We start from the raw sequence: 12,056 nt of genomic DNA on the forward strand, positions 1-12,056 counted from the left end.
TTGACAAGTCGTAGTACCCTGTCTCGCACTTTGCGAAGTCGTAGTACCCGGTTCCACACTGTGACAAGTCGTAGTAACCGGTTCCACACTGTGACAAGTCGTAGTAACCAGTTCCACACTGTGACAAGTCCTAGTACCCAGTCCCAAACTGTGACAAGTCATAGTACCCTGTTCCACACTATACTATCCGGTCTCGTACTGTGACAAGTCGTAGTACCCGGTCTCACACTATGACAAGTCGTAGTAACCGGTCTCGCACTGTGACAAGTCGTAGTACCCGGTCATACACTATGACAAGTCGTAGTACCCGGTCCCACACTGTGACAAGTCGTAGTACCCTGTCCCACACTGTGACGAGTCGTAGTAACCGGTCCCACACTGTGACAAGTCGTAGTACCCGATTCCACACTGTGACAAGTCATAGTACCCAATCCCACACTGTGACAAGTCGTAGTACCGGGCCCCACTGTGACAAGTCGTAGTACCCTTTCCCACACTATAATACCCGGTCTAACACTGTGACAAGTCGTAGTACCCTTTCCCAAACTATAATACCCGGTCTAACACTGTGACAAGTCGTAGTACCCTGTCCCGCACTTTGCAAAGTCGTAGTACCCTGTCCCACACTGTGACAAGTCATAGTACCCTGCCCCCACACTGTCACAAGTCATAGTACCCTGCCCCCACACTGTCACAAGTCGTTGTACCCGGTCCCACACCGTGACAAGTCGTAGTACCCTGTCCCACACTGTGACAAGTCATAGTACCCGGTCCTATACTGTTACAAGTCATAGTAGCAGGTCTGACACTGTGACAAGTCATAGTGTCCTGTCCCACACTATACTACCCGGTCTAACACTGTGACAAGTCGTAGTACCCTGTCCCGCACTGTGCAAAGTCGAAGTACCCGGTCCCATACTGTGACAAGTCATAGTGTGTTGTCCTACACTGTGACAAGTCATAGTATGTTACGAATATTGGATGCCCGAATTTACAACATAATCACATGATTAGCTGACAGGAAATGAATAAATGTTATGCTGGAGAAGATCGTAGATAATTAACTGACATTTCCATGACGAAGATGATCGCCATATTGACGAGTCTCACGACTGGTTTACACAGGCATAAAATGACTCGGGATTCTAAAATGACATGTAAAAATGGTTAACCGGGAATATTAACGTTATGAATAGTTACCGGAGTCTTGAAACTTCATATAAATTAAATGAATAAAGTCGTATTTTGTCAATAAACGGCCAGTTTAGCCGAATAACTTCTGAAACGGTCATGCCGCCCAACGCTGATGCTTTGGAACTCTTTAGCGTCGGAGGAGGAAAGTGTATTGCAATGTGTAGACCCGGTAACGGATACGGACCAATCACAAATCAGGATTTGAGAAATTGGTTGGAGTTGTCGCGTGCAACTACTCCAAAAGGGTATAAAAGGCGAGTTCGCCGCTCATTAGTTGTCATCGTCTGCTTACCTCCAGCCTCCGAAACCAGCGTTGACCCTCGTCCGAACATGGACATGGAATTGGTAAGTTTTGGGTACATTTTTCTAAATGTATAAGTTTTACCCAAAACAGGATATTTTACCCAAAAACTGGATATTTTACCCAAAACTGGATTGTAAGCTACTTATTAATATTTTACCGGGATATTCTGACATTGTGTTTACCCAATGTCTGGTAAAATGACAGTAGAGCATACTGGGGTATTATCGACCTCCGTGTATTATCGACCATTTTTCTGATTAAAACTTGATTTAAGTCTTAATGAGCGTTATCTTGTCATTCAATCATTTTCATCACGTAGACCATTCCTTTCGGAATATCATGCTTTTTCCCTTACATTCCTGGGAGTCTTGAAACTACGATGAGGTCCGATTGATCGAAGTGACTTGCAGCGCAATATTCAAAATAACGAACCGTTATAGGAGAATTTAAGAGGTAAGATAAAATCAAATATGCTTGTTTCAAACTGTATAATCGTTTACAGCTTCAATTTTGTGTTCAATCAGTGATAACTGACAGGTATTTTTGAAATATTCAAAGAAAACATGGGCAGGTAGCTCAGATACCAAAAAATAGAAGGGTCGATAATACCCTGACGAAATCACAATCTCCGTGTATTATCGACCGTTGGCTAGTGACTCAGATTGTACTGCGCAACATATATATACAATGTATTTACTTTACAGTTAGTATCCGGTGAACATTGGTGTAATGGTTAGCAGGGAATAGTTTTAGTAGGTCTCACGGAGGGTTCAAATCACGCCGGTTAAATTTTGTTTTTAATTTTCTTCATTTTTTTTTCTCAAGTAAAGGTCCACTACAAATCCGAAACAAATTTTTAGTTTTAAAATGGAAATTGAGATTGCTAATTTTGCAGAGACGTAAACTACAATGTATATATTTTAGCTTCAGTTTAATAATACACTTATTACCATCCTTTTCATTTAATTAAACAATCTTATTTTTTTAATAATTCGGGTCATAATTATGATTCCAGCATCGACCTAATAAATTATATTTATAAGGACAGTTGACGATCACTGCACCAGACGGATAACTAGCGACATTAAGTTGAACACTGTTAACATAGATTACATTAGGGGGCATTTTTCCGTGTTGTAACCTCATGCTAGCCCATCAATTTATATTTTATTGTCTTAATATCGTTTATAAAGACTTGTTGTGCGGTGGTTTTCCCTGGATACTCCGGCTTCCGACAAACTGGCACGTCCTTAATGAAAAGGACATGAGTAAACATTTAAAAAAAAAACCTCTTTTTTTTTGAAACGGGGCTCATCACAAGGTGGCCTTTGATTTATTGATATATGTGAAAACCGTTACAGCTATAGAAATTTAAGATAAAGAATATATTCGTTTAATTAAAATTTTCCTTTAGTACAGTTAGTATAATAATTTGATACTGAACGTTCCAAAAATAATTTTAATAATTCCAAACTGTTGTTTTGCCTTCGTGTTACATATTTATCAAGAACTTTGTCTGCATGTATAATATAAAATATTTATTTTACAACAATTGCGAAACAAGCTATACAGCTTAAATAAATCACTCTATTTGGATCGGATGGAAGAGCGCGAGTGGTTTTACTGTGCTAGGAAACAAGAGTACCTAGGGAAACCCACGTGATCGGACAGGTGACCTCTGACATGTCTGCATGTACATGTACATGTACCAGTATACGAAATATGTTTAAATCTGTGAATTTGTTCGGATAGTTTGACTGGTGTTGAGCGAATTAAGACAAAGAGATTTTGTGCATGTGTTTTACTGATAAAAATATTCAACGTTTTAGTTTAAATTTTACTTTTCAACTTTATTTTCTCTTTCTCTTAGAAATGGCATCTCAACTCTCTGTGAAGAAGAAACGGGTTCAATACTCGCCTGAAAATATGGCCTTAGCAATTGAAGCTGTAAGAAACGGGATGGGGAAATCAATGGCATCTAGGACATACTCTGTTCCTAAAACAACCCTTCTAGACAAGCTGGCAAACAGGGTCCCTTTGGAACCAACAAAACCTGGCCCGAAGCCTGTGTTAACGAAGGCAGAAGAGAGCACTCTGGTAAATTACGCCAACCTCATGGCGGAAATAGGGTATCCTATAACCAGGAAAGAACTGTGCTTTGAGGTTAAACGAATTATGGATCTGGATGGAAGGAAAACACCATTCAAAGACAACTTGCCTGGGTATGACTGGTACACGGCATTCATGAAACGCCACTCCGAGCTGTCGGAAAGAATTCCACAGGCACTTGGACACGAGCGCGCTGCAATTTCAATGCCAATGGTACAGGCATGGTATGATGGCCTTTTTGCCTTTTTGGAAAAAGAAATTCAAAACTGGGAACTTCTTATTAAGAACCCAAGACGGTTATTCAACGCCGACGAGTCCGGTTTTCCTTTATGCATGAAGTCGGGCAAGGTTTTATCTCAAACAGGCGCAAAACATGTTTACCAAGTCGTGTCTAACAGCAAACAACAAATTACTGTTATGGCATGTTTCAATGCTCTCGGGGATTACGTCGCTCCGTTAATTGTATACCCGGGACAACGATTTAGAGATACGGGGATAAAAGAGTTTCCCGAAGCAATATATGCTCACTCTGAAAATGGGTGGATGGACAAGGAACTTTTCCTGAGCTTTCTGGCCGTGTTCAACAGTTTCGTTGAGGAAAAGACCATTGAAAAGCCTGTGATTCTGTTTGTGGACGGCCACAGTACTCATATGACGGCGGAAGCAGCCAGATTTTGTGCTGAAAATCATATTATTCTGTACTGCCTTTTGCCAAACGCTACCCATGTAATGCAGGCGTGTGACGTCGGCTTTTTCTCACCAATGAAATCAGCATGGAGAGGAAATGTCAAGCAATGGCAAATGGATAATCTTGGAAAGGCTTTCACAAAGTATGACTTCCCAAAAGTCTTCAAGCAATCTTGGGAGACATGTGCCACACTTTCTAACGCCGCCCATGCGTTTAAGCGTTCAGGATTATTTCCCTTAACACCAGAAGGCATAGACCAAAGCAAATTGGGTCCTTGCAAACTTATCTCCAAAGAAAAATTAGAAACCACAGAAAGAGAAGCAGAAGAAACTGATAACGGGGATGCAGGTGCCAATGACATCAATTTGAGTGATGATAGGCCTGACGCTGTTGCCTTGTCTTGTCAGGCAAAACACTCAACCACAAACGACAAGGACTGTGACAAAGAGAACGTTATTGTTCAACGTGATATTGCCAGAAACCACAAACGACAAGGATTGTGACAAAGAGAACGTTATTGTTCAACGTGTTATTGCAGATGTGCATGTTTCAGCCGTCGTTGGGAATATGACACGCAATGAGCATGCCGTATCTGCAGCGTTCCAAACGCTTGTGATTCCAGAAATTAAAACAGGAAAAAACAAGTCAAAGCGGAAAAAACTGCCAAAGGCTTTATCCGGACATGAGGCACTTGAAATGTTCAAGCAGAAAGAGGAAGAGAAAATTGAGGAGGAACGCAAAAAGAAAGAAAGGGCTGAAAAGAGAATTGAAAACAAGCAAAAAAAGGAAGAAGAAAGAAAAGCTAAGCAAGAACGTGCAGAGGAACGAAAACGAATTAGAGAAGAAAAGGAACAAAAGCAAAAGAGCATTAAAGCGATCGTGCAAGAAGCTGTTCGACACGGATAGTGAGGAGGAGTTTCTTGAAGACTTCGAGTCCGACGCCGATTCACATTTCTGCCCTGGCTGTCAGTCGACCGGTGGAAGAGTGTCTGAATGGGTTGCATGTGTTACATGTAGTTTGTGGTGGCATATTCTGTGCAGCTCCGATATAACCTTGATCAATCTCCATCGGGAGGCTGATATCGAGGCGTACAGGTTTACATGCGACTTCTGCAAATAAGACCTTAAGGTCGGACAAATTCGGCAGGTTCTTCACCAGGCCTACTTGAAATGCCGAAAATACCAGTTCTTTCGCTCCTCAGTTTGTGTTGATTATTCAAGAATTTATTTTATGAACAGTAGATCTAAATAAATTTGTTAATTTTGAATTGAGTTGTTTTTGTAAAATAGATATTTTCAAAAATAATAAAGGTTATTGGAGCATCTTTATAGTTGGTCGATAATACCCGGATGTGGTCGATAATATACAGTTGATAAATCTGTGTGACCTTGAAGATTTTCTCAAAGTCATAATATTTGTATGCATGGAACTGATGTAAAACGATGCATCTTAAATGAATTTATCGGATCAGCAATGTTTGTTTTGTGGTGCTGAAGTACATCGTTTCATTATTGTGAATTAATACTTAAATGGTCGATAATACCCCAGTATGCTCTAGCAGGAAATATTAGAGATTTCTTGGTTAAATGTAAATTTGTAAAGTAATACCCAATAATTATTTCTGGGTACATTTTCATATCTGAATTATTTTATCAAATAATGAACAAAGTTTCTCAATCAAATATTGATAAAAGTTCCGTACCCAAATATGGGTAAATATATACAATGTTGTACATAGCATAGCATTCTCTATCTCTGGATCCATACGGACTGTGAGCTGGAACCAATAAGGATTGTGAATTTCGTAAATGTTGTTTTTATAATAAATTGTAAACTGTATTTTCTGTCTCTGGTTTTCTTTTGGTCACAGTGCTAGGCTGGGAACGAACCTTTACTTTATGTTAACGGTCCTCACCCGAAACTCGGACACGATTATTATTATACCGGGTAGAAGAAACGTTACACAGGTCTCACACTGTGACAAGTCATAGTGCCCGGTCCCACACTGTGACAAGTCGTACTACCCTGTCCCACACTGAGACAAGTCGTAGTACCCGGTCCTACACTGTGACAAGTCGTAGTACCCGGTCGCACACTGTGACAAGTCGTAGTACCCGGTCCCACACTGTGACAAGTTGTAGTACCCGGTCCCACACTGTGACAAGTCGTAGTACCCTGTCCCACACTGTGACAAGTCATAGTACCCTGCCCCCACAATGTCACAAGTCATAGTACCCTGCCCCCACACTGTCACAAGTCGTAGTACCCGGTCGTACACTGTGACAAGTCATAGTACCCTGTCCCACACTGTGACAAGTCATAGTACCCGGTCCTACACTGTGACAAGTCATAGTAGCAGGTCTCACACTGTGACAAGTCATAGGGCCAGGTCCCACACTGTGACAAGTCGTAGTAAACGGTCCCACACTGTGACAAGTCATAGTACCCGGTCCTACACTGTGACAAGTCATAATACCAGGATTCACACTGTGACAAGTCATAGTGCCCTGTCCCACACTATACTACCCGGTCCAACACTGTGACAAGTCGTAGTGCCCGGTCTCACACTGTGACAAGTCATAGTGCCATGTCCCACACTATACTACCAGATCCCACACTGTGACAAGTCGTAGTACCCGGTCACACAATGTGACAAGTCGTAGTACCAGGTCTCACACTGTGACAAGTCGTAGTACCCGGTCCTACACTGTGACAAGTCGTAGTACCCGGTCCTACACTGTGACAAGTCATAGTACCAGGTCCCACACTGTGACAAGTCGTAGTACCCTGTCCCATACTGTGACAAGTCGTAGTACCCGGTCCTACACTGTGACAAGTCATAGTATCCGGTCTCACACTGTGACAAGTCGTAGTACCCGGTCCCACACTGTGACAAGTTATAATACCCGGTCCCACACTGTGATTAGTCGTAGTACCCGGTCGCACACTGTGACAAGTCATAGTACCCTGCCCCCACACTGTGACAAGTCATAGTGCCCGGTCCCACACTGTGACAAGTCGTAGTACCCGGTCCCACACTGTGACAAGTCGTAGTACCCGGTCCTACACTGTGACAAGTCATAGTGCCCGGTCCCACACTGTGACAAGTCGTAGTACCCGGTCCTACACTGTGACAAGTCGTAGTACCCTGTCCCACACTATACTACCCGGTCTAACACTGTGACAAGTCGTAGTACCCTGTCCCGCACTGTGCAAAGTCGAAGTACCCGGTCCCATACTGTGACAAGTCGTAGTACCCGGTCCCACACTGTGACAAGTCGTAGTACCCTGTCCCACACGGTGACAAGTCATAGTACCCTGTCCTACACTATAATACCCGGTCTAACACTTTGACAAGTCGTAGTACCCTGTCTCGCACTTTGCGAAGTCGTAGTACCCGGTTCCACACTGTGACAAGTCGTAGTAACCGGTTCCACACTGTGACAAGTCGTAGTAACCAGTTCCACACTGTGACAAGTCCTAGTACCCAGTCCCAAACTGTGACAAGTCATAGTACCCTGTTCCACACTATACTATCCGGTCTCGTACTGTGACAAGTCGTAGTACCCGGTCTCACACTATGACAAGTCGTAGTAACCGGTCTCGCACTGTGACAAGTCGTAGTACCCGGTCATACACTATGACAAGTCGTAGTACCCGGTCCCACACTGTGACAAGTCGTAGAACCCTGTCCCACACTGTGACGAGTCGTAGTAACCGGTCCCACACTGTGACAAGTCGTAGTACCCGATTCCACACTGTGACAAGTCATAGTACCCAATCCCACACTGTGACAAGTCGTAGTACCGGGCCCCACTGTGACAAGTCGTAGTACCCTTTCCCACACTATAATACCCGGTCTAACACTGTGACAAGTCGTAGTACCCTTTCCCACACTATAATACCCGGTCTAACACTGTGACAAGTCGTAGTACCCTGTCCCGCACTTTGTAAAGTCGTAGTACCCTGTCCCACACTGTGACAAGTCATAGTACCCTGCCCCCACACTGTCACAAGTCATAGTACCCTGCCCCCACACTGTCACAAGTCGTTGTACCCGGTCCCACACCGTGACAAGTCGTAGTACCCTGTCCCACACTGTGACAAGTCATAGTACCCGGTCCTATACTGTTACAAGTCATAGTAGCAGGTCTGACACTGTGACAAGTCATAGTGTCCTGTCCCACACTATACTACCCGGTCCAACACTGTGACAAGTCGTAGTGCCCGGTCTCACACTGTGACAAGTCGTAGTACCTGGTCAAACACTATGACAAGTCGTAGTACCCGGTCCCACACTGTGACAAGTCGTAGTACCCTGTCCCACACTGTGACGAGTCGTAGTAACCGGTCCCACACTGTGACAAGTCATAGTACCCAATCCCACACTGTGACAAGTCGTAGTACCTTGTCCCACACTGTGTCAAGTCGTAGTACCCTGTCCCACACTATACTACCCGGTCCCATACTGTGACAAGTCGTAGTACCCGGTCCTACACTGTGACAAGTCATAGTGTGTTGTCCTACACTGTGACAAGTCATAGTACCAGGTCTCACACTGTGACAAGTCATAGTGCCCGGTCCCACACTGTGACAAGTCGTACTACCCTGTCCCACACTGTGACAAGTCGTAGTACCCGGTCCTACACTGTGACAAGTCGTAGTACCCGGTCCCTCACTGTGACAAGTCGTAGTACCCGGTCGCACACTGTGACAAGTCATAGTACTCTGCCCCCACACTGTGACAAGTCATAGTGCCCGGTCCCACACTGTGACAAGTCGTAGTACCCGGTCCCACACTGTGACAAGTCGTAGTACCCGGTCCTACACTGTGACAAGTCGTAGTACCCGGTCATACACTATGACAAGTCGTAGTACCCGGTCCCACACTGTGACAAGTCGTAGTACCCTGTCCCACACTATACTACCCGGTCTAACACTGTGACAAGTCGTAGTACCCTGTCCCGCACTGTGCAAAGTCGAAGTACCCGATCCCATACTGTGACAAGTCGTAGTACCCGGTCCCACACTGTGACAAGTCGTAGTACCCTGTCCCACACGGTGACAAGTCATAGTACCCTGTCCCACACTATAATACCCGGTCTAACACTGTGACAAGTCGTAGTACCCTGTCCCGCACTTTGCGAAGTCGTAGTACCCGGTCCCACACTGTGACAAGTCGTAGTAACCGGTTCCACACTGTGACAAGTCGTAGTAACCAGTTCCACACTGTGACAAGTCGTAGTACCAAGTCCCAAACTGTGACAAGTCATAGTACCCTGTCCCACACTATACTATCCGGTCTCGTACTGTGACAAGTCGTAGTACCCGGTCATACACTATGACAAGTCGTAGTAACCGGTCTCGCACTGTGACAAGTCGTAGTACCCTGTCCCACACTGTGACAAGTCGTAGTACCTTGTCCCACACTGTGACAAGTCGTAGTACCCGGCCCCACACTGTGATAAGTCGTAGTACCCGGTCCCACACTGTGACAAGTCATAGTACCCGGTCCCACACTGTGACAAGTTATAGTACCCGGTCTCACACTGTGACAAGATATAGTACCCGGCCCCACACTGTGACAAGTCGTAGTACCCGGCCCCACACTGTAACAAGTCGTAGTACCCGATGCCGTACTGTGACAAGTCATAGTACCCGGTCCCCCACCGTGAGAAGTCATAGTACCCGGTCTCACACTGTGACACGTCGTTGTACCCGGTCTCGCACTGTGACAAGTCGTAGTACCCGGTCCCCCACTGTGACAAGTCATAATACCCGGTCCCACACTGTGACAAGTCATAGTATCCGGTCTCACACTGTGACAAGTCGTAGTACCCGGTCTCACACTGTGACAAGTCGTAGTACCCGGTCCCATACCGTGAAGGGATATGATCGCTTACCTGTGATGATTTATAACATTGACTTCCGGTCCGGCCTCAGAACTCAGGCCAGGGGGGAATAAATTGATCTTTTGTTATTGTGGAATATCTTGTGTCAATATCCATTATGTTTAGCACCAGTTTAATCTTGACCAGTGTCCGAGGGGTGTCACACGAGTTCACATAATCACGTGGAGTAATTCAGGCCATTGGTCACTCAAGATGAGTTATACTCAAGTGCAGTAACTGATCATTGACTATTATTTCAAATAGTACTTTTTTGATAAAGCTATATAGTTACATGTATATCTTCATGTATCATAGCAAGGATATTCAAATTCAAAATATTTTTGCGACAACATAATCTCTATACATATTTTAGCTTTAAGGTCGTTCAAGCTAACATTAGATGTATTTAGGGGCTCTTTGCATAATCTCCCATGGCATGCACTAGGAGTGACATCAAAAAGGGGACAGGGGCGATTTAGGTCAAGAACGTTGTGGTCAGAAAATCCGGACGTTGACCGCTTGACCCACAGAATCTACACAAGAGTCTCTTAAAGTTGCGTCCCTATCTAATAGTCGAACACCGCATCTATTTGTACTAGGGATTAAAGATTTCATCAGGGCATAAATTTATCAAATGCTTGATCGCGACGTACCGGGGAAATTTCAATTGAAACCATCAATGAAAGTATTTGTTGAAAAGGGATAAGCTATCCTGATATGTATAAAGATATTTTACAGAACAAAACGTCGACTTTGAATTAAAATTTGTTAGCGTCTATCAGTTAAATTGTGTTCATTTAAAAGGTTTAACAAGATATCTCAACACAAAAAAAATCTTTTCGTTAAATCATATATCGTTGAAAACTAATAAAAATGTATTTCAAAGAAAAAAGAAAAATTCATTCCTTACTGCAAGCACAGTTTTCATGGCGAGTAGACAATTTTTGTGCAGAAGAGAAATAGAATTCCGCAATTGTGATTTCGTCGCCACAATCTAAATCTGTCATTTGCGGAGAAAATGCTGCAGGATATTTTGTGACGCCAGATTGATTAGGAATCACAATTTCCTAGCACAGTTATTAACACCTTGTATTTCTGGCGGTATGCTTCATTGAGATAGCACTATAAAAAGGACAAACGTTTCAAAATTACAAAGAACACAACATGAACATACCGCAGCCTTCCAAAACACGCACGCACATGACACACACAACACACTACATACACGGACTTCCGTTGTCCTCAAATTATTGGGACGTTATATTTAAACCTAATCAAACTTCAAAGATAGAATTCAAAATTAAAATATATATTATACATATACACAATGTATAATGATGTTGTGGCGTTGTTACTTCCATGTTGTATCTCGTCATGCCAATGCTGTCTCGTCTGTAAATTAGTTTTAAATTTATTGCTCTAAAATTACCATTTTACACTGAAATCGCAGAATTCGTCTTGAATGAGTAATTTGACACAAATATACCGGTGTTGTCGTGTATACCGTATGTAATAAAACACTACAGAATTATTTATGTTAAATTGTCAATTTATATTCACATTATCGACATGCATTATGAATTTACGCATACTGAACCAAAATGTGCTCTTTTGTCCGCCGCCAATTTTTTTGAGCACCTCATTGAAATAATTTCCGGTTTTGCGCCATGCACATCTCATGATTTAGACTTCACGTCGCTATGCGAAGAGACAGTGCGACAGAGTTCCAATGAGCAAAACAAAAAGGTGCAATGCCCCATGCGACAAAAATTTTGCCACTCAAAGCGACATTATTGTTTTGTTGTTCTGTTTTTTGTGTGTGTTTTTTTAGCCCACCATCAACAGATGGTGGGCTATTCAAATCGCTTT

The 12,056-nt window shown here is 43.3% G+C and overlaps 2 protein-coding genes across 2 annotated transcripts; one reads left to right on the plus strand and one right to left on the minus strand.

The window, feature by feature from the left end:
- Window positions 1-3,370: 3,370 nt before the first annotated feature.
- On the plus strand, window positions 3,371-4,798 carry LOC138327263 (tigger transposable element-derived protein 6-like). Its single transcript, XM_069273241.1, has one exon. The coding sequence runs from the start codon at window positions 3,371-3,373 to the stop codon at window positions 4,796-4,798; it is 1,428 nt and encodes a 475-aa protein (XP_069129342.1).
- Window positions 4,799-9,635: 4,837 nt separating this feature from the next.
- Window positions 9,636-11,548, minus strand: LOC138327264 (uncharacterized PPE family protein PPE40-like). The gene is made up of 2 exons (XM_069273242.1): window positions 11,543-11,548; window positions 9,636-10,199 (listed from the first exon to the last, which is right to left on the minus strand). Exons 1-2 carry the CDS (start codon window positions 11,546-11,548, stop codon window positions 9,636-9,638), a joined length of 570 nt encoding a protein of 189 aa, XP_069129343.1.
- Window positions 11,549-12,056: the final 508 nt, after the last annotated feature.

This window comes from Argopecten irradians, chromosome 7 (genome assembly GCF_041381155.1).
Source record: "Argopecten irradians isolate NY chromosome 7, Ai_NY, whole genome shotgun sequence".
Lineage (NCBI taxonomy): Eukaryota > Metazoa > Mollusca > Bivalvia > Pectinida > Pectinidae > Argopecten > Argopecten irradians.